The 27779-nt window shown below is 47.8% G+C and overlaps 1 protein-coding gene across 1 annotated transcript; it reads left to right on the plus strand.

The window, feature by feature from the left end:
• Window positions 1-12718: 12718 nt before the first annotated feature.
• LOC119325442 (GDSL esterase/lipase At5g33370-like) lies at window positions 12719-14509 on the plus strand. The gene is made up of 3 exons (XM_037599190.1): window positions 12719-13065; window positions 13182-13309; window positions 13437-14509. The coding sequence occupies exons 1-3, from the start codon at window positions 12822-12824 to the stop codon at window positions 14184-14186; spliced, it is 1122 nt and encodes a 373-aa protein (XP_037455087.1). The 5' UTR covers window positions 12719-12821; the 3' UTR covers window positions 14187-14509.
• The last annotated feature ends 13270 nt before the right edge of the window (window positions 14510-27779 follow it).

A 27779-nucleotide genomic window follows, 5' to 3' on the forward strand; every position in this document is an offset into this window, starting at 1 on the left:
AGTAGTCGCTGGACGTGGAGAGAGGCGAAAGGCGGCGAATGTAGTTTCAGAAAGAGTCGTGTTAATTAAGCGGCATTTCCTATTCGGCGCTTCACGCGCCCATTAACGTGCATTCCGCAAACGGGCGCCTGAAGTGCTCCCGCGCTGGGCCGGCCCATCTACGCTGTTTTAAACAGCAAAAACGGCGCCCGAACCAGGGATCTCGGCATCGGGCAAAGCTGCGGTAACCACTACGCCTACTTCACTGATCTGTCAGTTTACATACTTTTCCAGTTTCTGTTTATGACTTATTTCCTTTTCCTTTTTTCCTTTTTTCCTTTTTTCCTTTTTCCTTTTTTCCTTTTCCTTTTCTTTTTTCCTTTTTTTCTTTTTTCCTTCTTCTTCCTGGTTTGATGTTTTTGTTTCAAATTCATGAACTTTTTTCTTGAAAATTGATGAACTTTTTTTCAAATTCAATGAACTTTTCCTAATTTCATGAATTTTTTTCAAATTCGATGAACTTTTTCCTATTCGGTGAACTTTCTTTTATATTCATTAACATTTTTCAAATTCAATGAACTATTTTTCAAATTCTATGAACTATTTTTTCAAGTTCAATGAACGTTTTTGAAAATCCATTAACTTTTTTTCCATTTGTATTAACTTTTTTTCCAAATTGATGAACGTTTTTCTTCAAATTGATGAACTGTTTTCATTTTCGATGAACTTTTTTTCTAATTCGTTGAACTTTTTTTTCAAACTTGATGATTTTTTTTTCATTTTGGATGAGCTTTTTCTAAATTTGATGAAAAATTTAAATCGATGCACTTGTTACCAAGTCGATGAACTTTTTTCAAATTTCATGAACTTTTTTCATATTCGATGAACATTTTTTCAAAGTTAATGATCTTTTTTTTAAACTCACAATATTTTATCTATGTTGTCTTTTTCTCAAATTCATAAAATCTTTTCGAGTTTGCAAATTTTGTCAAAATATATTGAACGTTTTTGTAAGTAATGGACTTCTTTTAAATTCATGAACTTTTTTTATTACATGAACATTTTTTTTATTTTTGGTGAAAAGAAATTCAATACGCGAACTTTTTTTACATGTTTGTGAACGTCATTTTTGAAATTTGTGAACATATTTTTTTAAAACAAAATTGAATGCAAACACAATGCCAACCATAGAAGTTTTTTTTTAAGGGTTCCAACGATATAAGTAAAAATATATGGGCCCAAGTACTCCAATTGCACGACATCAAGGCTAGCTTAGCCACTTTATTTGACCAGATCAAAACACAACCATGGCACCGCTTACCGACTCTCCGCCGACCGCACGGCGGGAGCTGATTCGAAAATGATCGCGCGCTGGACGTGGAGCGGTGGCAGCGCCCGCCCGGCCGGCCTGTTGTCGTGCGCCGTAGCCGTACGCACCACCGACCCCTGCCTTAAATAGCCGGTGAAACGGCTTCGATCCGACCCGTCGAACCCACCAACTTAATTCCTCACTCCTACTCCTTCGTTTCACCTGCAGGCTAGCGCCAGTTGCTCAGTCTGAAGTCCGAACTAGCAGCATTTTTTTTGCAGTAAAAAAAGCACGAAATTAAAAAGCCACGAGAGTTGGTGCGAAGGAAGAGCATGCATGCATGAGAGCATGAGGCGCAGTTGGTGTCTGAATGACCAACGTAACTACGTACGGCTAGATTCTCGGATACAGGGGCCACATACGTGCACCCATAGATTTTTTTTTGCATGGTAATACGTGTCTCATTCATATCATAAAGATTAAAGTACAAGTCACGTAAAGACCGACATGACAAAACTGAAAAGATAGCAGAACATCTCTGAGCTTGACACCAACGCCCATCACCTGCCTCTGGCATCACGACAGCAGCCATCGAAGAAAAGAATGATGGATCACCTCCTCACCCGAGCTCGACGCGGCTCCATCGCTGATATGCAGCTTTGCGGACCTCCAAGGTGGCTCACCAAAAGTGAAGCCCTTACCGTTGAACGAATCAGACCGGGGCAACACCCCGGACACGCCATCGAACTCCAGATCTGGCACCCCACCGCGACTAAGACGTCGTGGAAGGAAACCGTACCTGCCATCCACGAAACACGAACCCAGCACATGTTCCGTCTTCCAGATGTCGTCGATGCAGACCACAATCTGCATCCGCTCCTGGACTACCTCCCAAGCTCCACGCTGACGCTGGAGCAAACTCCGTCGCAACGGCGGAGCCAGAGGACACAAGTCCACCACGAGGATGCCGCCGCCGCCACGCCATCCTTGCTTGAACAGACTGGTTTCCATATCCATCCCCAACCATAGGACCAATGGCCTTGTCAAGGAAGGATCTGAAGAATCTTTATTCAGCGCTGTCATCGTCGCCGCTGAAACAAAGACGATGAACGGCCAAAAAATCTAAACTACGAGGGAGTAAAAACGATCCACACGCGTGGATCCGGCGACCCCCCTCACCACCGACGACCGAGGTCGCCGGCGGAGGGGAGCCGCCGGAGGACGGCACTGGAAGATTGGGTCTCCTGGCCGCAGCTAGGGTTCCAGCCGCCAGGGACAGGAGGAAAACCTTATATATGCACGATCTGACCCAACACCCAAGGCACCAGCTATATCCTCACCCCATAGATCTGACTGCTACTGCCATCACTAGCACATACGTACTACGTACGTACGTACGCATATAGGCTAGTCATTCGAGTCGTTCACGTACATACCTGTCACGGGAACTACCGAAGGCCAAGGCCCAGTACCACCAGACCGGCCCAAGAGGAGGAGCAAGCCCAACAGTCAAGTGACCGGGCCCATGTGGAGCTAGTGAGACTACTTAAGGGCGAGACGAGTGGAGAGCTAGGTATCGATTAATCCAGAACCTGACGGCGCCACGAGGCGATGTATCCCCTCTCCCACCTCCGGCTCTCATCTCCCGATCCCCTTTCTTGCTGAAAACCCTAGCTACTTGTATCCCTGATTCGATCAATTGAGAGTACATCCTACCGCCTAGACACTAGATCCGTGTCGTCTGGTAATCAGAGCCACAAACTCCACCAAAAATTTTCCTCTTCCGCATCGCGTTCTGGCGCCGAAGACACGCAGCCTCAAGGAGATCATGGCGGGGGCGGATGTTCAAAAGCAACTGGAGGAAGCGGCGGCGGAGCGGAGCGGCATCGCCAAGGCCCTCCTATCGATTCAGCAGACGCTGGATCGGATGGCCCCTACGGTCGCCAAGATGGAGCCCGCGGTAGCGAAGATGGAGCCTACGCTCGTCGCTCTCGAGCCGGTCGTCCATGATCTCGCAACCTGGAGGCCTACTATGGACGTAGCGGTGGGGAAACTCCAGGCGGATCTCGACGACATCCGGGCGCAGTTGGAGAAAATCGCGTCGGGCGCCACACCAGCCAATAAGATGATGCCAGATCTCCGTACGGCGGACGCGCCATCACACACACTCGAGCAAGGTGACGACGGTCACGGGCAAATTGGCCACCACAGGACTCTACTTCCACGGGTGTTGGCTAGTGAAGGGCCGATCCTCACTACGCCGGTCCCGGCCAATGGTACGTTCCGAACTCCTTTCCCCCTCCTCCTTCTTCCGATTTGGGCGGAGGTGGGCACCAAGGAGGCATGAGTGGTCGTTTTGGCAGCAAACTCATGGAGTGCCCCAAATTTGACGGCGACAACCCCACGGGTTGGCGTCTGCGCTGTGAAGCCTTTTTCCGTGTGAATGGGCTCGATCCACACGTTTGGGTGGATACTGCTATTGTTCACTTCACGGGGGCGGCTGCTTTGTGGTTAGAGTGGTCTAAAATGCATCTTAAGAGTGATGACTGGGAAGGGTTCTGCATAGCTGTGTTAGACAAATTTGGCCGCTCTGAATTCCAATTACTTCTGCGCAAATTTTCGAAACTAAAGCAAACAGGCTTAGTTCTCGAATATGCAGAACAATTCAATTTGTCCATGCATAGTCTGTTAGCTCATCATAGCTCGTGGGATCCCCTATTCTTTACTACTCAATTTGTAGAAGGATTACATCATGAGATTAAGGTTGTTGTAATGCTTCATCGACCCCAAGACTTGGAAACTGTTGTCTCTTTGGCTGAATTGCAGGAAGAGGTGGTCGAATTGATGCGCCTCGAGCAGGAGAACAATGGGCCGCCTCGGCCGGGAAGTGGCAATACTCGAGCGGGGCGATTCACATCGTGGCCCCCATTGGCCCTCACCCTGCCGACGCCCGCAAATGCAGGGCGTACCTCACCAACGCCATCGCCACTCGAGACACGCCGCGGGCTCGACATCGCCAAGCTGCCCGCGAGCTCGTCCCTGTCAGTGGACGACAAGCTCAAGGCCTTGCGCAACTTCAGGAAGGCGCGAGGACTCTGTTTCACTTGTGGGGAGCGCTGGGGGCCAGGGCATACTTGCGCTTCCACGGTGCAGCTGCATGTTGTGGAGGAAATGGTGGGCATGCTGTCGCCACCAACCTCACCTGACCCCTCACCAAGTGCACAAGTCGAGAGCTCAGAAGAGGATTTATGTTTGCTGTCGGCAGCTGCTATCACGGGTACAGAGGCGCCCAAGGCTTTTCGTCTGCATGGCAAAGTGGGTAACAAAGTGCTATTGATGCTGGTCGATTCAGGTTCTTCTCATAGCTTTGTCAATTCGGAAGTGGCTCAGTATTGGCCAGGGGTACAGCCAATGAAACAAACCCTGAAGGTGAAGGTTGCTGATGGAGCTATCACCCTGTGCGACAAGGAATTGCCAGTTTGTGAATACCAGATCCAAGGAGAAAAATTCAGATCCACTTTCAAACTTTCCCACTCGGCTGCTACGATATTATATTAGGAATGGACTGGCTCGAGTCTCGGGGGCTGATGACAGTAAACTGGACTGAGAAATCTATGGCTTTCAAACACAAAGGCAAACAGGTGCAACTCAAGGGGATAGACAGCTCAGAGATTGTTTGCGAACCCATTTCCTCTACCCAGCTGAATCTGTTGCAAGCACAGACGGCTATCGCTCATGTGATGTTAGTAGCAGAAATCAAGGCAGACGCTGAAACGGCCCCAGTGCCGCCTGCAGTCCAAGCTCTGCTTGATGAGTTCAGCAGTTTGTTTCAGGAACCCCAAGGTTTGCCACCGTCGCGGGAGTTCGACCATTCCATTGACCTCATACCAGGAGCCCAACCAGTGAACGTGAGACCATACAGATACAACCCTGTTCAGAAGGATGAGATTGAAGCACAAGTGCGAGAGATGCTACGTCAAGGAATCATTCAATGCAGCCGCAGCCCCATTTCGTCTCCTGTCCTGCTGGTACAGAAGAAGGACGGAGAATGGAGATTCTGTGTCGATTACCGTCACTTGAATGCGATCACCATCAAAAACAGATACCCAATTCCCGTCATCGAGGAACTCCTGGACGAACTGCATGGGGCAACGGTGTTTACCAGCCTCGATTTGAGGCCAGGATATCATCAGATTCGGATGCGGACAGGAGATGAGCTGAAGACTGCATTCCAAACCCATCACGAACACTTCGAGTTCAAGGTGATGCCATATGGAGTGACGGGGGGGCCATTCACCTTTCAGCACGGGATGCACATTGTTCTGGGGCCACTGCTTCGCCATGGCGTATTGGTGTTCATCGATGACATTCTGGTCTTCAACAAGACACTCCGGGAACATGTGCAGTTACTGCGCGAAGTTTTTTAGAGACTGGAGAAATACTCACTCAAACTCAAGATCAAAAAGTGTGTCTTTGCGCAGCCGCAGCTAAGGTATCAGGGGCATGTGATCAGCGCGGAGGGGGTGCATACTGACCCCAAAAATATTGAGAAAGTTCAAGCATGGAGATCACCAACTTCAGTGAAGGAATTGCGGCAATTTTTGGGGCTAGCTGGGTACTATCGCAGATTCATCAAGCACTACGGGGTGGTCAGCCGCACGCTCACGGATCTGTTGAAAAAAGGTGTGCCATATCAGTGGACGGACACGTGTGAGGAAGCTTTCTAAACTCTGAAGCAAGCTCTGACATCAGCCCCAGTGTTGGCGTTGCCGGACTTCAAACAGCCCTTCACGGTGGAGACTGATGCTTCTGATGTGGGTATAGGCGCTGTTTTGATGCAACGACACCACCCAATCGCCTTCTTGAGTCAAGCGCTTGGCCCTCGTCACCGGATGCTATCCACATACGAGAAGGGGTGTCTTGCCATTCTCATGGCAGTGGAGAGATGGCGACCGTACCTGCTGCAGTCTGAGTTTACCATTCGCACAGATCACCGCAGTCTGACATGCTTGGATGAGCAACGACTCACCACACCTTGGCAGCACAAGGCACTGTCAAAACTGTTGGGACTATAGTACAAGATCGAGTACCGAAAAGGGGCAACCAATCTGGCCGCTGACGCCTTGTCACGCAGACCGACTGGGATCAACTACTCAATCACGGTATGCGTTCCCGCGTGGCTAACTCAAGTCAAGCAAGGATATAGTGCGGACTCAAGTTGCAGCGACATGTTGACCAAGGCCAAGCAAGGTATTGCGCTGAAAGGGCCATTTCAGGTAACAGGCGGACTCATCTGATATAAAGGGAGAGTGTGGCTGGGTCAAAACAAAGAGGCCCAGGACAAGGTGCTACACGAACTACACTCCGGGGCACTGGGGGGGGGGCACTCAGGAGTCCAAGCAACATACAATCGCATTATCAGACTGTTTGCATGGCCTAAGTGAAGGAAATATGCCCTAGAGGCAATAATAAAGTTATTATTTATTTCCTTATATCATGATAAATGTTTATTATTCATGCTAGAATTGTATTAACCGGAAACATAATACATGTGTGAATACATAGACAAACATAGTGTCACTAGTATGCCTCTACTTGACTAGCTTGTTGATCAAAGATGGTTATGTTTCCTAACCATAGACATGTGTTGTCATTTGATTAACAGGATCACATCATTAGGAGAATGATGTGATTGACATGACCCATTCCGTTAGCCTAGCACTTGATCGTTTAGTATGTTGCTATTGCTTTCTTCATGACTTATACATGTTCCTGTAACTATGAGATTATGCAACTCCCGTTTACCGGAGGAACACTTTGGGTGCTACCAAACGTCACAACGTAACTGGGTGATTATAAAGGAGTACTACAGGTGTCTCCAATGGTACATGTTGGGTTGGCGTATTTCGAGATTAGGTTTTGTCACTTCGATTGTCGGAGAGGTATCTCTGGGCCCTCTCGGTAATGACATCACTATAAGCCTTGCAAGCAATGTGACTAATGAGTTAGTTGCGGGATGATGCATTACGTAACGAGTAAAGAGACTTGCCGGTAACGAGATTGAACTAGGTATTGGATACCGACGATCGAATCTCGGGCAAGTAACATACCGATGACAAAGGGAACAACGTATGTTGTTATGCGGCTTGACCGATAAAGATCTTCGTAGAATATGTGGGAGCCAATATGAGCATCCAGGTTCCGCTATTGGTTATTGACCGAGAATAGTTCAAGGTCATGTCTAGATTGTTCTCGAACCCGTAGGGTCCGCACGCTTAAGGTTTCGATGACAGTTATATTATGAGTTTATGATTTTTGATGTACCGAAGGAGTTCGGAGTCCCGGATGATATCGGGGACATGACGAGGAGTCTCGGAATGGTCGAGACGTAAAGATCGATATATTGGACGATTATATTCGGAGTTCGGAAAGGTTCCGAGTGATTCGGGTATTTTTCGGAGTACCGGAGAGTTACGGGAATTCGCCGGGGAGTATATGGGCCTTATTGGGCCATACGGGAATAGAGGGGAGAGGCCGAAAGGAAGGAGGCGCGCAGCCCCCCTCTGGTCCGAATTGGACAAGGGGTGTGGCCCCCTTTTCCTTCCTCCTCTCCCCCTCTTTCCCCTTCTCCTACTCCAACAAGGAAGGAGGGAGTCCTACTCCCGGTGGGAGTAGGACTCCCCTTGGCGCGCCCCTACTAGGCCGGCCGCCCCCTCCCCCCTTGCTCCTTTATATACGGGGGCAGGGGGGCACCTCTAGACACAACAACAATTGATCCCTTGGATCTCTTAGCCGTGTGCGGTGCCCCCCTCCACCATAATCCACCTCGATAATATAATAGCGGTGCTTAGGCGAAGCCCTGCGTCGGTAGTACATCAAGATCGTCACCACGCCGTCGTGCTGACGGAACTCTCCCTCGACACTCGGCTGGATCGGAGTTTGAGGGACGTCATCGAGCTGAACGTGTGCTAGAACTCGGAGGTGCCGTAGTTTCGGTGCTTGATCGGTCGGGCCGTGAAGACGTACGACTACATCAACCGCGTTGTTCTAACGCTTCCGCTTTCGGTCTACGAGGGTACATGGACAACACTCTCCCCTCTCGTTGCTATGCCATCACCATGATCTTGCGTGTACGTAGGAAATTTTGAAATTACTACGTTTCCCAACACTAATTTGAAGCAGGCGGTGAAGAAGTTCGTGGGCAATTGTGCCATTTGCAAACAGGCCAAGCCAGAGCATGTCAGGTACCCCGGCCTTCTCCAACCCCTACCGATTCCACAACAGGCTTGGGAAATGGTGACCTTAGATTTTGTTGAAGGACTGCCCAAGTCAAAAGCCTACAACTCCATCCTAGTGGCCGTGGATAAACTCACACAGTACACCCACTTCATCCCCCTCCGGCATCCATTCTCTGCACTGCAAGTGGCCAAAGCATACATGGAGAATGTATTCAAATTGCATGGACCTCCGAACAAGATGGTTTCAGATAGGGACCGGATCTTCACTAGTCGGGTGTGGCAAGAACTGGCCAACCTGACACGGACCACACTGAACATATCATCATCGCGGCACCCGCAGACCGACGGCACAACGGAGAGGGTGAACCAGTGCATGGAGCTTTACTTGAGATGTTTTGTCCACAATTGTCCGAGCAAATGGGCTGAGTGGCTGGCATTGGCAGAATTTTGGTATAACACCTCCTACCACTCCGTGCTCAAATCATCTCCCTTCAAGGTGCTGTATGGACACAAACCCCGATTCTTTGGTATCACCAATATCGCAGACGATACTGTGTCTGACCTGGCGGCTTGGACGAAAGACCGAGCCACAATGCTGCAATCCCTGAAGTAGCACTTGCACCGCGCTCGCCAAGTAATGAAGGCCAAGGCAGACCAGAAGAGAACAGACCGGGTGTTTGCAGTTGGGGACTGGGTGTACCTCAAGCTACAACCGTATGCACAATCATCGGTCGCGGCTTGAGCTAACCACAAATTGGCTTTTTGATACTTTGGTCCGTTTCAGGTCATTGGGCGGGTCGGCGAAGTGGCATACAAGTTGGCACTGCCGGAGCACACCAAGATCCACCTCGTCATCCATGTATCCCAGCTTCGCGCGGGTGTTCCTTCGGACACAGAAATCATGCCGGAGCTGCCAGTCCTCGACGAAGATCTTCTACCATTCCAAGTACCAGCAGCCGTCCTTCAGCGTGGAGACGTGCAGCGTGGAGCCCGGCAAGTACCGCAAGTACTGGTGCACTGGTCTAGTTTTTCCCCGTCGCTGTCCACCTGGGAGGATGAAGTGCCCCTTCGCGCCCGGTTCCCTCGAGCTTTGGCTTGGGGACAAGCCAAAATGCAAGGGGGGAGGAATGTCACGGGAACTACCGAAGGCCAAGGCCCAGCACCACCAGACCGGCCCAAGAGGAGGAGCAAGCCCAACAGTCAAGTGACCGGGCCCATGTGGAGCTAGTGAGATTACTTAAGGGCGAGACGAGTGGAGAGCTAGGTATCGATTAATCCAGAACCTGATGGCGCCGCGAGGCGATGTATCCCCTCTCTCACCTCCGGCTCTCATCTCCCGATCCCCTTTCTTGCTGAAAACCCTAGCTACTTGTATCCCTGTTTCGATCAATTGAGAGTACATCCTACCGCCTAGACACTAGATCCGTGTCAATACCGCAGAAAAGTTGGCGTGCAATTAGTTAAGTTCCCAATATTTCGGGACAGCAGAAAATAGCTAGACACACCACCACGTACGTAACATCAGTGACCAATATAAGCATGTGTTCTACTTCTATATATGTACATCTAGTTACGTACGTGCGCGCCACGGCTAACATCACTGTCATCGATCGGCGCGGGATACTCCACTAGTTAGACAGTGACGCCCTATCAACCTCATCAATGATCCACCGATCGACGACAGCTGCTCGCTCGCTCGTATATGCATGCTGCGGGGACACCAAAAGGGAAGGAGAATTGATTGATGGCGCCATTTTGATACTGTAGCTGCATACGTGATTAGCATTAAGGGCCGAGACCTCGTAAACCGTCGTTTTCGTTGTAGGTAGGAGAAGGAGTAGTCAGCTACCTCCGCCCATGCAGCGACGTCGACGTGCTACTCCGATCATGCCTCGGAATGTTCGGAGTTGTGCCAACGCGCCTCATTTCTGAAACTTGGGGAAAATGGCACGCGAGCGAACGTAATACTGAAGCTCGAATCCAGACGGAGGAGCCGACAGTTCAGGGAGAGCAGACGCGTACGTGCTCCGTGCAGCCGTAAGCCAGATTCAGGTTTCAATGAGCTGCAGGTACACAAGAATATCTCGCCGGCAGTGGTAACTCCCCGTCGTAACTAATTGGATACAGTGACCCCCGTACTTTGCCGATCGAGTAACTTCACTTGCCGGAGCCGGCCGGCAGGAGGAGGCTAAGTCGAAATCCATGTACTTGACCTGCTGCTTCGGCTCCAGTCCATCTCATCTTATGTCAGAGTTAATTTTGTGTTTCATCTTCCATGGTGTCTCGCCGGGGAGGGAACACCGGAATTCAATGGCCTCCATAAGAAGGTGAGTCAACCAACCATGGATCCACCCACGCATCCATCCATCCAGCGGCCGCTTATTAACTTCACCAGCCAGGCCACACGCCCGTAATGGTAGAGTACTCCTCTGTCGACCGAACCCACCCTGTGAAACCCAGGGCATGTGCACCTGCTAGCTCGAAGCTTCTTCTGTCTAAACTGTCTGTAGCTTGGCAGATTTTCATTTCACCCCCATGCATGCCTGCCTGCCTGCCTGCCTAGATTTAACTGCTGCTGCTGCTCAGACACGCGTACCAGAATTTATCAATAGATGCTATAATAAACTCTTTGCAGCTTGGCAAATGATTTCACCAATGCCTGGCTGCGTGCCTAGATTTAACTGCTAGCTGCTCGGAGACACACGTACCTGAATTCCGGAGTAAATGCCGCGCGGCTGAGGGTTGGGGATGAACTGGGCCCCTGCCTACGGCATTGTCCTACTGCTGCAATGCAGTACTGCTTGGGCACAGATCCATCCAATTTTACATACTCCTATATGGATGGATGGGGTTCCACTTCCACACTCCACAGTGATGCTTCCTGAACCATAATCCCTGGCTAGCTAGAGCCTGGAGGAGGAGACACGCAATTATATGACGAGGCGGTCGAATGGCCGATCGAGTCCATGGAGGTGGTTCCCGACCTGCCGTTGGTTGATCTCCATTAATGGCGCTTGCGCTGCCCATTTGGTTAAGTAACGGAGCATAACTGACAAGCTCATGGTGCACTGCAATGGCTACACAACTGGTGTAGATTAGGGCTTTACTTTTATTAGTGTGGGAAGAAAGGCATGGACAGAACAGAACAGATGTCATATCACTTGCTTGTTAGAGGCTGATTTGGACAATGTTAGGTTGGGTTGTTAGTACGAACCAAGCTCTATTGAGCAAAGTGCGTGTGGGCTGTTGTAAGCTCTACTTCTCAATCCTCATTGGGAAGGTTACATCAGCTACCACAACCACTGCCTTTGTCGAATAAAAAAAAGTTGCAGCTACTGCATACAGCTCAGCTGAATCTAGGCGTCATTGCGTGGATGATGGATAGATCCAACTGCCCTCTTGAATGAATAACAAGTTGCCTTAGGTCACTGTGACTGAAGAAACATGTAACTGTATGAAATGGATCCATCTGACATCATCTTGCTCTTCGGTCACTCACTCCACTCCAGAGTACTCTGTCTGAAATTCGTAAGTTCTTTGATCTTTTATCACCAAAACGCCGGCCATTTCTTTCTTTTTTTCTTGCATCTCCAACTGATGACGAGTACTGGTTGCACTAAGATCCATCTGCTGTGCGGATATTCGGATAGATCGGAATTCATTCACCTCTACGGTGCTCGAAATCGTCCCACCAGATGCTTCACGTAACTGAACAGAGCTGCGTGCGTGCTTGCATCCATGGCTACTGAACATTGAAATATCTCCCTCCCTAATCAAACAAATGTTATTCGGAGGGTAAGCAGAATTGCTCTCACAAAAGCGATTAATTGCAGCACACGCACTAACAAGAAATCTATTTTTGGCTCAGTCAGAGGCAGCTCATCATTCATGTGAAACAGCCTGCAAAGATCCAATGCGCGTCTGAAAATGCCCACACCAACCGAACCCCCAAACCGGCAAGGAATTACTGTAACCCACGGGACATAATTAGCAGAGAATTGAAGGTCCACGCGCAGGCACTGTGACCAGCACAGCAGTACGTGCACCAACCACACGTCGTACCGGGCCATAGGGGAGTAAATTCCGGCGACGACGACATGATCCAACCAAGAGGCCACTCACTCACTCACTCACTCACTAGATGGATGCACAAGTGAGTAGATAGATGCTCTATAAATGGCGACTGCACGCAACGTTCCAGTGCATCCACCAAGTGTACACGCATACACTAGCTACCACATCTCACTTTCAGTGGCAAGTGAGTGAGTGAAGTGGAGTGTGGAGCGCTAGCAGCAATGGCGGCCTCCTCGTGGCAAGTGGCGGCTCTTCTCGCCGTCGCGCTCTGCGTGCTCCCCGCGCTGCCGGCGGCGCGCGCGGCCCGGGCCTTCTTCATCTTCGGCGACTCGCTGGTGGACAACGGCAACAACAACTACCTCCTCACGTCGGCGCGCGCCGACTCGTGGCCCTACGGCATCGACACCCCGGACCACCGCGCCACGGGGAGGTTCTCCAACGGGAAGAACGTCGTCGACCTCATCAGTTGAGTAGCGAGCTCGTGCATTCATGGATGGACTTCACTCTTCACCCGCCGTCGGTGGTATCTATAGTTGAGGCTAACTGGTTGATTGATTAACATTTAACAATGTTGCACGCAGGCGAGCAGATAGGATCCGTGCCGGTGCTGCCGTACCTGAGCCCGGAGCTGGACGGCGAGAACCTGCTCGTCGGCGCCAACTTCGCCTCCGCCGGCATCGGGATCCTCAACGACACCGGCATCCAGTTCGTACGTGCTTCGATCCTTTCACTGATCCATCCACCGTTTTTAATGCACACTTCATTCAATAATTAACTCTAGTGTACACACTCTCTAATGAGTAATGAATATCGATGCTCCGTGCATCATCGTGCAGGCCAACATCATCCGGATCTCGAAGCAGCTCACCTACTTCGAGCAGTACAAGCACCGTCTCGCCAAGCTGTACGGCCCGGAGCGGGCGGCGCGGGTGGTCGGCGGCGCGCTGACGCTCATCACGCTCGGCGGCAACGACTTCGTCAACAACTACTACCTGGTGCCCTACTCCGCCCGCTCCCGGGAGTTCTCCCTCCCCGACTACATCAAGTACATCCTCTCCGAGTACAAGCAGGTGCTCCGCCGCATCCACGGCCTCGGCGCGCGCCGCATCCTCGTCACCGGCGTCGGCCCCATCGGCTGCGTGCCCGCCGAGCTCGCCATGCACAGCCTCGACGGCAGCTGTGACCCGGAGCTGCAGCGCGCGTCCGAGGCCTACAACCCGCAGATGGAGGCCATGCTGAACGAGCTCAACGCCGAGGTCGGCGCCGGCAACGGCAACGGCGCCGTGTTCGTGGCCGTCAACACGCGCCGCTCGCACGACGACTTCATCGCCGACCCCAAGGCGTACGGCTTCGTCACCGCCACCGAGGCGTGCTGCGGCCAAGGGCGGTTCAACGGCATCGGCATCTGCACCATGGTGTCCAGCCTGTGCGCCAACCGCGACGAGTACGTGTTCTGGGACGCCTTCCACCCGACGGAGCGCGCCAACCGCCTCATCGCCCAGAACTACCTCTCGGGCTCCACCGACTACATCTCCCCCATGAACCTCTCCACCATCATCCACCTCGACCGCCACCTCCACGACTAGCTACAAGCACATTGATCCACCATGATGCTTCGTTCAGCCTCGACCATTTGCAGTCCTATTTCTTTCTTTGATGCTTTTCATATATAGCCGGCCCTCTTGATTTTGCCCAAGAAAAAGTTTATATTATATTCGGTACGTATATGTACGTGTATTTCAGCTAGTGTGTCAGGCAGGTTGAGGTTGTTCTAGCTAGTTTGTAATGCGTGATCAGCTAGCTAGCAGATAAATATATCCATGCATGCATGGTTGCTTGTGAGGTACCTCATGCCACTTCTGATCGATCAATGTTGATGTTCATGTATTGAACCATGGATGTCGATTTAGATTCTCAATTGTTCTTGACAGGAATCAGTTTACCTAGCTTCATGACACAGTAATTAATCTGCGACTCCACTACAAATCTGACGTCAGATTTTTTTACCATGGAAAATCAAATATTTTTCGTGGCAAATTATATTCGTCGTGGATGGTAAATTTAGTTTGCGAGAATGTCAAATCTGCCTTATTTTATCAAAAAAATAATAATATACTGTGCCTACAATCTAAATTTGCCATCATCATGCCAATATAAATCGCCATGAAAAAGTTAGACTTGCCATGTCTGGAAATCTGGCGTTAGATTTTTAGTGTTTTCGTTTATCTGACAAGATATAGACGGACGGAAGTGGTACAACCGGAACAAAGTCATCTCTGCAAGTCGCGAGCTAGATCTGTGTGAAGATGAGTGACTTTGTTCCATGAACCTGTGCAATTTACTACTGATCTGTGTGAAGATCAGGCTGGCATGGGCCAGGGCTACTGCTATACTTAATTCGTAAACCAAATTCGTAAACAGTGCCACCTCCGGCTGCCATGCTATTTAAGCGATCGGATGGGTCCCACATTTCCTTTTGACAACTTTGGCCTACTCATCAACCAAAACGGCATATTGCCATGAAAAATGAATGTGACACGAGCAAGTTTCTCAAGAATTAAAGAAGAAATCTATCATGTGGCTCATGCGCTGCATGGGAGCAGACACTTCCGCCGATCCACTCACCTTCTTATGGAGGCCATTGAATTCCGGTGTTCCCTCCCCTCCCCAGAGAGACACCATGGAAGATGAAACACAGATGAGATGAGATGGACGATCGGAGCAGCAGGTGAAGTACAGGGATTTCGACTTTGGCTTCCCCCTGCCGGCTCCGGCAAGTTAGTCGAGATCGGCCAAGTACTGGGATCACTGTATGCAATTACCACGGGAATTACCACCGCCGGCGAGATATTCGTAGGGAGAAGTGACTGCGTGGTGAGATGTGCTTGTGTACCCGGCCGGCCTGCAGCTCATTGAAACCTGAATCTGCCTTACGGCTGCACGGAGCACGTACGCGTCTGCTCTCCTCAACTGTCGGCTCCTCCGTCTGAATTCAAGCTTCAGTAGCGCGCGTAGCGTAGGCGCGTTGGCACATTTCTCTCAACATTCCCAGGTATGATCGGAGTAGCACGTCGACGTCGCTGCATGGGCTGCTAAGGTGTAGACCACTCCTACCTATACCTATAACGAAAACGACGTACGGTCTACGAGGTTTCGGCCCTTAATGCTAATTACGTACGTATGCAGCTATCAAGATGGCGCCATCAATCAAGTCTTCTTCCCTTTTGGTGGCCGGATACGACGTTGCCGCAGCATGCATATACGAATGAGCAGGAGCAGCTGTCGTCGGTGGATCGATCGATGATGAGGTTGATAGGGCGTCACTGTCTAACTAATGGAGCATCATGCGCCGATGAGAGGGATGTTAGCCCTGGCACGCACCTACTTAGAGCATCTTCAGCCGCGCCCCCAACAGGCCCCTCCGACGACATTTTTGGCGCCGGCACCAAAAATACGCTCGAGGCGCCCCCAGGACGACAAAAATCTAGGCACGCATGACGGTCTTGGAAGAAAAAGATGGGAGGAAGAAGAAGGTTCAGGTGCCAAACGATTTTCATCCAACGGTTCACAAAATCGGCTGACCCTAATCGAAAATTTTAGTTGACTGATGTGTAGCCTCTCCCATTATTTTTCTGGGGCGTCGCGAAATACCGGAAACTTAACTAATAATTGCACGCCAAGTTTTAATGTTGTCCACATCTCCCCGGCCGGTATGTACGTGAAGGACTCAAATGTCTAGGCTGTATAAGTACGTACGCATGTGGTAATCTTTTTTCTTGCGTCGACCTACGTAGATATGGTAGTGATGGCAGTAGCAGTCTGATCTATGGGCAGCCCGTATGTGGCCCCCATATATATACGATAATCTAGCCGTACGTAGTTACGTTGCTCATTCAGACATTAATGCGCCTCATCCCTCGCACCAACTCTCGTGGCTTTTTAATTTCGTGCCGTTTCTACTGCTAGAAAACTACCAGGTCTGCTGCTAATTCAGACTTCAGACTTTTTTTTTTGGAATTATTCAGACTTCAGACTGAGCATGCATTGGCTAGCTAGCCTGTAGGTGAAACGAAGGTAGGAGTAACGAATTAAGTTGGTGGGTTCGACGGGTCGGATCGAAGCCGTTTCACCGGCTATTTATGGCCGGGTCGGTGGTGTGTACGGCTAGGTCGCACGACACAGCAGGCCGGCCGGCGGGGCGCTGCCATCGCTAGCTCCACGTCCGGCGCGCGATCGGTTTCATCTTTCAAGTCAGCTCTCGCCGTGAGACAGTAAGCCGTGCGATGGATGTGTTCTGATCTGGGTGAATAGAAAAAGATCGTGCTCCTAAAGCATGTTCAAAGGCATTTTTCGGCATATATTTCTTTTCTTTTTCATGTACTCTCTCCGTCCGGAAATACTTGTCGTGAAAATGGATACAAATGAATGTATTTGAAACTAAAATACATCTAGATACATACATTCCTCGGACAAGTATTTTCGGACGGAGGGAGTAGAAGACATGAACATGTCTGTTGTACAAAAATCAGTTTTCTTTTAATTGTTTAACTTTTCTCTGAATATATTGTTCACCTTGAACCATGTGACCTCATGAGTAGAATCGAATATCCGCTACCATTTGCCTTCATTTAATTTTTTGTGGCAGTTTCTCTTTACATAACTTTGCAAAAAAAGAATTTAAAAATTTACAAACAGTGTTTCGCCTGACATTTGCATACACATAAGGGCAGTATATTATTGTGGTTAGCGTAAAACACATTGGAGGAAAATAATTGCCCCCCCCCCTCCATATTAATTATCAATGATTTAGTATGAAGTTGTATTAATTCTACGACAATTAATATGGATCAAAGGGAGTACATGCTTCATGGAAAAAACCGCTTGGTTAACTGTTTAGATTCTGAAAAAATAGGCCGTTTTGTGCCTTCCACCTGGAAAAATAAAACAGACCTTCCATTTTATATTTCCGCTTGCTTTACAATTGCCCATTTTAAATTCAATATCCCTAAGGATTTTCCTAAAGATTTTGTTCCACTCACAAATTCTCTTGAATTGATCTGCAACGCAAGTTAGTGTGAACCTTCCGCTAATCAACAAGGAGTTAATGTGACGGCCTTCCTATGGATAAACTTTGTAAATGTTTGACTTGTTTTGCTCTTATCTCCACCAATGCTTAAAAGGCTAAACTCTATATTTCTAATATTGAACTTCTTAATCTCTGACACTCGCGTAAGCAACGACCTCCGAACTTCTAGTTTCAACTTTCCATGATGATTGGGTGGTATGATCAATGCAAGGCAAGCTAGTACTCCCTCTATTCAGGAGTATAACCTTCCAGGCAAGCTGTGAGATAGCTTTGACTCTAATGCAGTTTGTGAAAACCGGTATATTGATTCCCTTCCCGCCGCGACAACTAGGGAGAAGCTTACTTTCTTACAGGCTCTGTAGGCGAGCCCATGGACTCACCTGATCCCCTCTAGCAGCCTAGGTTATGTTTTTTTATCCTCATGGGGTATTGTTGTGGTGGCTAACAATGCTTCATCTTTGAAGTAGTCTTTCAGGCATTGATCCTTCTTGAATTCGTCCATCGACACAGAGTGGGACAATCTCTGGCGTAGATTCATGTCGTGTCTTTGGACGGTAAGGTTGGGGTTTCCGTTATGCGTGCAAGACAACCAGATTTGGTGTTAGCGGCTTCAGGTCAATGCAAGGGTACAATGGCAACGGCTGCAGCTCTCGGACGATGTCGGGCACGTGCACGAAGACTTCCTGACTATTATCGACAATTGCGATAAATGATCGACGACAACGACACCTCAGCAGCTTGTTCTGGCAGCAATATGGGTCGTTTGGTGTTCTAAGGACCTTAATGTAACTATGATTATGTTTGATGTGCTTTGTACTTATGGTGAACCTTTATAGCATATTTGGGTTCTTTCACCAAAAAAAGCCCGGACTCTAATGCATCGACGCTGCATACTGCAGGCAGCAAGATAACATCTTCACATTTTCTACTCATAATTCTTGTAGCAACGAACGCGCGCGTGTGTCCTCCGAACGTAGAGCAGGTAAGTTTCCTCGCCTACTTTTCCGGTGAAAATCTAAAATTTTGGCAGCAATCTATCTTAAATAGGACTGTCCCATCCTCCTCACACGCAAACAGAATGGTAACATGAAAGAGGGTATATGGATGTGGAACTCGGAATTATAAAATTTAAAAAGATTGCTTTGTTTGCAGGATTTAAAAAATAGAGAAATAGAGAAAACACAGGAATTAATGCATAGGAATGCATGTGTGAAATAGGGAAATGGGAAACACATTAATTTTATAAACGTGTGTATTTGGTTGACGAGAAAAGGAGAAAACACAGAAATTCTACTGAACATGTCAAATCCACATGAAAAGGGTGTAATAACAATGTCAATCTTCTACGAGCGATTCAGGCATCGATTGGCCATGTGCCTTCGATTTTGACCGAGCGGTACGTTTCTATGAGCTGGGTCTGGTGGGTGTGAGCTGGCACTTTTGTGGGCCTTTTTGGTTAGCGTTAGGTGATACGTGTCAATTCCACAGGTTGGGATCCTCAAAAAAAAAATCCACAGGTTTTTTTTAGGGTTAATGTCGCCGCTTTATTTAACTAGCTAACAAAGCTAGGAATATCGCCTGAAATTACATCCAACACAAAATCCGGGGGAACCCCCACCCAAACCTTACATAGTTCATCACCTACACCTACTTTCGCAAATTTATGCGCGGCAATATTAGCAAAACGACGCACCCACTCTCACTACAACAAAATATGCACGTAGAGACGTCAGATTTGTAAGCTAGAGACGCGTTATTTCATCTCAAATGGAATGTAGAGCCGCTTTCGTAAAGCGTCCTTGCAGCGTCTCCTCACGGACCGTGTCAAGTGACATTGAGACGTTTGCAAAGCGTGTCTACAGGAAATGAGACGTTTTATAGGGACGTACAATTCATATCTATGCTAGTAGAGACGTCTTATTAGACACACCTTACACCACGTCTCTACTAATATCGAGACGTTCTGTAGGGATGTTATAAACGTGTCTAGATGCAGAAAATGTCATTTTTGTACTCCCATTTGCAATTCAAATTTGATTGAAAAATGTAATTCGAGTCTTGTTCATGCACACACACATGGTCGCACGAAGGCGGTGCTAGAATCTACATCCTCCATTTCATATGTAAGCACGATGTTCTCACGATCAACATTCAACAGCACTAGAAAAACATAACATCACATAGTTGAAAGCAGCAAACCAATACTTTCATTTATATCTTGTGGGGTTAACATTTCAGAACTGAACTACACATCCGTGGACAAAAAGTTGCATACATATCAAGAAAAATATCCTATTCGCTAAGTAGCTGGAGTCTTTCCATAAGCTGCAGGCAGGAACTGATATATTTGTGCATCCAGGTTCTGCTCATTTTTCCTCTGCGTCCTCACTTATTCTGCTAAGTTGCTTGTAAAACAAATAGCTTCCCTTAGCTCTTTTGACCTGTGAAGCACAACCTTAGTTGAAGGATACCAAAGTTGAAGCAACTAGTAGACATCTACTATAATTTTAGTTAAAGACCTCTTATGACCATTGAAATACTCCTTTTTTCCCTAATACTCATTAGGATGCTGTCACATGTAAGCTCTCTTGAATGATTATGGTAGTTAGATTTTAACAAGCATAGAATTGATTGAAAGGATGTCAAATGAACATAGTGATTCAAGTTATGGTGCTCTGAACTTTTTACCTCCAAATATGTGATCTGTTGCCCATGTTTCGGCAAGAAACAATTCATTAGTTGTCCCATGTCGGAATATGCAATTGGTCCAAATCTTGATTTCTTTGCTGGCCAGCTGAGATGTTGAATAAGAATTGCGGCGGACCCTTCACTGGCAATACCAATTTTCATTGGTCTCTGCAATTATATTTACGTGCCTAATTTCGACAAGATTTAAACTCAAAATTTCCCTAAAATCTGTCACACCTTTCCATCTTGCCCTGCATACTGCGTAATTAATTTAAGTAAGACAATTCATATGTGAGGTCAGTCTCAGAATGCAATCCAACACGGTTATGGGTATGGCAGTAGAAGCAAATGAAACATGCGCAATAGATCTGATGCTTGTGTTTATTCAGAATAATAATTAGAATCTATGTACAATTTCTAACAAGCACCACAGGAATATATTGCAATTTACTCATTAAAAACATATTGTATTGCAGGTAGTGAATGAATCAGCGAGAAATGGCACCGGGGATAATCTTTTCAGAAATATTCAGAAATCTATGGAAAGCTATTTGGTCATCTCCGATTCCTAATAAAATGGAGAACTACTGTAGACAACCTTGCCACGAAATGAAACAAATTAGGAAGTAATAAAAAAAATTCATACCATGAGTTATATTGTGGATATACCTCACAAATGTCTATGAGACAATAAATAGGCAACTCATTTGAAATAAAACTCAAGACCAATACATATGCAATTTCATTCGATTTTGGCAGACAACTCAAAGAAGTAAATATATCATAGTTTAATTATTGGCAATTTTCTGATGTTCTAGAGTATGCAAGCAACGAGGATAGTTAGAAGTTAGGACATTTCTTGGTAGATGGTATACATGTTGGCAACATAGTGCTCTTCCAGACAGATGTTAGCCTAGCTGGGACTCATTGCATATTCACTCGGAACACTAATTTTCATGTGTGAGAAAACGGACTCTTATTTATTCTGGTGGGACAAATATATACATCTAATTAGGAACGGCAGAGTGGTAACTAACACCTACAGGCCAGCTACATCCACAGCTACCGTACATATGATATATCGGTTAATGTGGCAGTTATGTATATCAAAGAAAGAGGAAACTGCATACCGGCCTGAGCCATGTTCTTATGATCATGCAACATGCAAATTCTTGCCAAGCATCCGTGAAAATAGGATCTGGGTGACAGAAATCACAAGATATGTAAATATAGAATATGTTAAATGCTGCACTTACCACTAGAACATTCCATCGTTAATATGGTACCATCCATGTTTTTGCTAGCTGAAACAAGGACCAAACTGAAAAGTGATAAACAAGTACATATTAAGCACCTTTCATGATGATGTGTTCAGCACACTCACTTCTATAAGCAGGAAACAATAGGGGATAATCCTCTTCCAATTTACTAAAAATGTACGGTGGATGTGTACATCACATTATCATGGTTGCCACAGCATGCCTGTGATGCCTCAAGAATGTACCTAGGCCATGTCTAGGTTAACTTACCAGGCTAACCTGCATCACCCCCATGTCTAGGTTAACTTACCAGGCTGTATCAGATGGTAGGCAAACGACAATTAGCTTAGCAGGCGTATGTGATCAAACTAAGTGTGAAAGTGCATCTAGTTTGAATCTTTTTCAATACATAACTTGGCTTGGTCCGATACTCTGATCTTACATAGGCCTAATTAAGATGCAAAGTCTTCCCAGAATGGTACAGTTGTGAAACATACTGAGCATCTACAGAGCTAAAGTAAAAAAAAATCCATCAAAACAATATGTATAGTTCATTAGTGGTTAACCAAGAACTACGGCTTCTCTGCCACACAGAGTCATGTCAAGCCAGAACTCATAAAGTGCAGACCACGTAGTCATGTCATTTTGCTTCATAAGTAGTAGGGGCAAACCAAGTGATACTAGGTTGTGAAAGCTAAAATTATACATCATTAAAAATGAAAGGTAGGAATCATGTTGTGATTGCAGATTATAGTGGAATTCTCTTGAAACAAGTACCTGAGCTTACAATCTTGTTGTGACGGCTGGTTCGGTCTGACAAACTTTGAGGGTTTTTTATTTTTGCAAAACATACAGCGCGACAAGCTTTTTGGGACGGAGGGAGTACATTTTTTGGGGTTCTTACAACATGTAAACGCAATCTACTAATGGCAAGTCATTTTATCATACTAGCAGAATGGTATTCGAGGGAGGACCTGCTTGAAGTGTCCAGAAAACCAGATTAATGTATTCGCTCCTTTCCTCCCAAAAGAATGATCTGGCGAAATTCGTTAGTTAAAGTGAGATGAAGAACAAAAAATATGTACACAAGTTGCAGGACGCACCACCAACGGGATTGCTCCATTAGATCTGATGCATGAGTTCTCTGATTGATGGTGGTTGGTCCTAACTGTGAGATTTTGTTGACAACTAATCTGGATATAAAAGGTGTGAAATGCATAAATGAAGGATGTACCCTGTTGATTTAATGGTATAACCTGTGGACGGGGTGGAATTGGAGGGAGCGTGGAGGAGTTTTGGCTGGAAGTTAACGCCGGCGTGGACCCAGCTTGGCGACGGCGAGCACGATGTCTGTAGAGGGCGGAGCGGTGATGGGGAGGACAACGGACGCCGGCCGGGATCTAACTGCTGAGGTCGCCGATTGAGGAGAGAAGAAGCAGCCGGCGGAGGGCATCGCTCGGGGCGAGGCTGCTGCCGCATAGGATGTGGTAGTGGCCGGGCGACGGATGGGATAGGCTTGGCGCCGCCGCCCCGCAGATTGGATATTTGGTGGGAGGTTCAAGAAAGGGATTCGAAGGCGGAAAAGATGGGGGCGTGGGAAAACACCCCGGATTATATGTCAGCGAGAAAAAATAGACGCAGGCATCCCTAAAAACAAGCGGTAAAGCAAACGAATTTGGTACCGCCAAAGTTTTAGTCCAAACATAAATCGTCTCAAAAAACGTCTCTAACTTATTAAAAAACTAGATAAGTATTTAAAAAATACCCAGTTTTTGCAGCGCCTTGTAAACGTCTTAAAAAGCGACTTTAGCTTCCTAGTGTCCATGAGCGTAGAGGCGAATTAAAAAACGCAGCAGAAAAAGCGACCTTACGCGACTATTTTGTTGTAGTGTCTACCTTAAAATCTGAGAATGAGCTAAGCATAGGTTTAATCTCCTGGATCCAAGGCCCGACCGCGTCAAGGTTCTTCTGTTTGTCCTTAATCATCTGCACTAATCCTTTACTATCAAGCTCCAGATGGACCTTCTGTATCCCTCTTTCTCGCGCGACCTGCAGCGCACTCCTGCACGCTAGAATTTCCGCAGCCTGGGGCTCCACAACATCTCTGAAAAAAATGACAAGCACCCGCCAAAAAAGCAGCATTGTGGTCACGAAGGACTGCACCTCCGCCTGCCTTTTCTCCACACCTGGACACAGCACCATCTGAGTTAAGTTTGATCCAACCTTCGTCTGGAGGCTCCCACCGCTGGGTAATAGTGCACTTTGGGAGCCGCACCATCTGTACGTGAGTGCTTCGCCATTCCTGTAAGTAGGAATATACAGACTCCGTAATTTCATGTGGTGGAGCTATCTTCGTGCCATCCCTTGCTTCATTTCTAGCCAACCAAAGTCCGTATGCAGCTTGCACAATCGCCTCTCTCTCGTCGTTAGCAGCACCGGCAAACCATCCCAGCAACCAGCGAGCCAGAGCGCTCTGGGAGTCCGTCGGGATCGGTGGGGTTGCCACCGAGACGCCCTTTTCTGAACGCAACAGCTGCCAAACCTGTGATGAATGTTGGCACGTCCAAAATCTGTGTAGTATCGTTTCCTCACGTCCCCACGCAACACAAAAAACACCAGGCTTTATCCGACGACGATGGAGCTCTGCACCAACTGCTAGACCATTCCTTATCATCCTCCACATATGAATCTTTGCCTTGGCTGGAGCATTCGTGTCCCATAGAGCCAAATTTCCTTTATGTTTATCAACAGAATTTGAAGATTCTGGCTGTCCAGACCTTATTCTGTTCAAAGACATTCTTAGGTGGTATGCTGATCTGACATTGAAAAATCCATTTTTTGTGTAATTCCAGGCTTGGAAGTCGTCCGTACTCGGTCCTCCAACTGCAATTTTCTTTATATCCGAGGCATCCGAGGCTGAGAACATGGCTTCGACTTTCTGTACATCCCAGCTCTCACCTGAAACATTCAGCAGGTCCGCCACCCTTGTTATACCGTGTACAAACTCTTGCCCTAATGGTCTTAAACATCCACTCCTCGGTATCCAATTGTCATGGTGAATCTTAATCTTGGAGCCATCCCCTATCCTCCAAATCAATCCTTCTCTCAGCAGATCTCTACCATGCAAAATACTCCTAAATGTATCTGATGCATTCGAGGGACAAGTGGCTGTCAAAATTGTATTGTCATTGAAATACCGAGCTTTCAATACTCTAGCCACAAGTGAAGACGGGACTTGCAGAATACGCCATGCTTGCTTTGCCAAAAGAGCTTGATTGAAAGCTTCCGGATCCCGAAAGCCTAGTCCCCCATCTCTCTTGGGTGCACACATTTTTTCCCATGAGATCCAATGCACTTTCCTTTCGCCATTCATTGCACCCCACCAGAATTTCGGAGAGATCGAAGTCAGGTTCCGGCACATCTTCTTTGTGAGGTGAAAACAACTTAGGTTGGTTTGTTGTCGATAGAGGGGATAGGTTGGCTGGGTGCATTGCGTCGTCATCTTCGCCACTGGAGGTTGAAATGATTTCGGGGAGAACGTGCTGCTGTAGGAGTTTCGTCGCTCCACTTGAATGTTGTTCTTTTTGAAAGAAGTGAATGTTTTTGTTTTCTACCAAGTGAATTTATTAGACTGCTTGACCATCTGTGTGCTGAGAAGACAGTCATAGAAGATGCAGAGTCGGTTCAGGTTTCAGCATTGACACATAAGGTTGCAGTATAGACATGTGTCACTAAAATTTAGGGTGGAAAAACTAGTTATAGAAAAAAAATCATGAATCCAAAAATGTTCACGTCTTTTGAGAAAAGTTGACAAACTTTGAAAAAGTTCACGAATAGTTCATCAATTTTGAAAAAAAGTATATCAATTTTGGGTGCTCCTCTTTGTGTGGCGGGGTTTCGGGTGAAAACCTTTGTCCGTCTGGACTTGGCAACGACGACGCTCTGCGTCGTTCTCCCTTTCGGGGGCGTTGTCATAGAGCTTAGGTATTTAGGGCTTAGCGTGGCGTTATATCTGGTCCTACCTGTATTCTCTTTCGGTAGCGTGGTCGCATGCGTCTGGCCTGATCTGGGTATTCTGAGATCGGCGTTGTATGAGGGGTCACTCCATCATTCTCTATGGTTCGGTCATGTACTCTGTTCGGTTGTTTCTTTTATATATAAAGTGAGGCAAAAGCCTGTTTCAGGAATGGTGCAATCGGCTCATATTGTTTTTTTTTCTGCGATGTCATATTGGTTTTAGTTGGTTGTCTTAAACTATACATCTACATGCACGATACCTCATAAAATGCGCCGAGAGATTCCTCTGACCCCAAGTAGGATAAAAAAACAATCGATGTCCCGCTGACCGCTGTCATTCTAGCAGCCGTGTGTTTTTTTTTTTGAGAAGTAGCAGCCGTGTGTTTGTTTTTCTCCAAGTTGGTTACTCTATATGTATATGTCAGTGTAAGTAAAAAAAATTGATCGTTCAAGGTGCGGTAGTTGCAGAGTTGTCCATGTACGCGCGTACGGTCTGGTAGTTGCAGAGTTAATGTCCACGTAGGCGCGTACATACGTACATATCTATACATGCCGGCGGCTCCAACGATACTACAAGCAGCCCCAGTTGTTTTATTCATCAAGTTTTGATTGTTTGCCACATGTGCCATGCGGTACAAGCAGCCGCAGTTGTATTTTCATTTGGTTCGAGGTTACATGCATGCACATGAGGTAGACTTTGCTTTCGGCCTTGAACGTTTCTCTACCGCGGCAACGTAGCTTGTCCGTCGATTAGCTGCTTGTCAGCTTGTGCTGTGAGGTCTCCTTCGCCGTGTCAACGCAAGTCTCTCCCATAGTATCATGCCACACTTCTCTAGATCCAAAAGTTTCACCGGACCAGTGCTTCCTCAATTCCAAAATGCATGGCCTCTTTTGTTATGTGATGCTTTGAGCAATAATAGCTTTATTAGTATTTATTTTGTGTGTGATGTAATTTGGAACGGAGTTGATCATTAGGAGGATATTAACGTGAGTAAAGAATTGCGTACGTACGATACAAGCCAATTACTAGCTACAAGTTCTGGGTTCTTCACCTTCCTGGAAGAAGACTTACATACCATATGTCATCAATTAAATTCACGTTGTTTATAAGTTAATTATACAACTTACACTGATTAAGCATTACGGAAAAAGGCTTTCGCCCCGCTTTATATATAAAGCAATGACCTACCACAGCTCAGATACAAACACACACCACCACAACATACGCACACACGCAAGGCTGGATACATAGGCGCTGAGCGCAGCAACACTACCCCTAGTACTACAAGAGCAACCGGAGTCCTCAACCATGGACACGCCAACGCGAAGAGAAGAAGCCGCATATGACGAACCGTGTGCTCCAAAGCGGCGCCTTCAGGAAGGTTACGACACCAGAGTGCCGTCATCGCCCGACCCGAGGATCAGAGTTTCCCCTAGAGCAACACGACGGGCAATGAGAGCCGCGACGACGCCTTCAAGAAGGGAGCAAGCTTCGCCGCCGCCAGTCCGTCCGAAGATAGAACAGGTTTTCACCCCGGGCAACACTCACCACCACCGGACGCCACATCCCATTGACCACGCCGCCCACACAGCCATGGTCACCGGGCAGCACCTAACCACGGACTCTGCCCAAGAGCACCGCGGAGCCACCACCAGGGCCACAGCCCTGGCATCCAAGACCTGGACACCACCTCACACGAGACCCACCGCTACCCCAACCAAAGATACGAGCGGAAAGGAACCGCCTTTCGCACCCTTGGGCTGCCCGCAACGCCGAAACCCAGAGGCCGGCCAAAATTGGCCTCCATCAACCCGTCCTGCAGCCGGGCGCGAAACGAGCATGGTCCTGCTGCCGGGCGCGAGACAAGCATGGTCCTGCTGCCGGGCGCGAGACGAGGTCGGTCCTGCTGCCGGACGCGAGACGAGGTCGGTCCTGCTGCCGAGCGCGAGACGAGCGATGGACCGGAGTCGGGGGAGGGCCGAACCTTCGACGAAGATAGCAACCAGTCGACGAGGAGAGGGCCTAAGGTCGAAACGGGCCGCCTAGAGACAAGCCGACGCCGGGAAGCCAGCCGCCACCCCAGTCGACCCGCCGAGCTGCTGTGGAGCCGGCACGGCGAAGCCACCAC

This window comes from Triticum dicoccoides, chromosome 6B (assembly GCF_002162155.2).
Source record: "Triticum dicoccoides isolate Atlit2015 ecotype Zavitan chromosome 6B, WEW_v2.0, whole genome shotgun sequence".
Classification (NCBI taxonomy): Eukaryota; Viridiplantae; Streptophyta; class Magnoliopsida; order Poales; family Poaceae; genus Triticum; species Triticum dicoccoides.

Excerpts from the sequence above, each read along its gene's own strand:
- LOC119325442 (XM_037599190.1), top strand. The coding sequence starts at position 12,822 with ATGGCGGCCTCCTCGTGGCAAGTGGCGGCTCTTCTCGCCGTCGCGCTC. Across the intron at positions 13,066-13,181 it reads GAACGTCGTCGACCTCATCA|GCGAGCAGATAGGATCCGTG; the intron begins GTTGAGTAGCGA and ends TGTTGCACGCAG. Across the intron at positions 13,310-13,436 it reads ACGACACCGGCATCCAGTTC|GCCAACATCATCCGGATCTC; the intron begins GTACGTGCTTCG and ends ATCATCGTGCAG.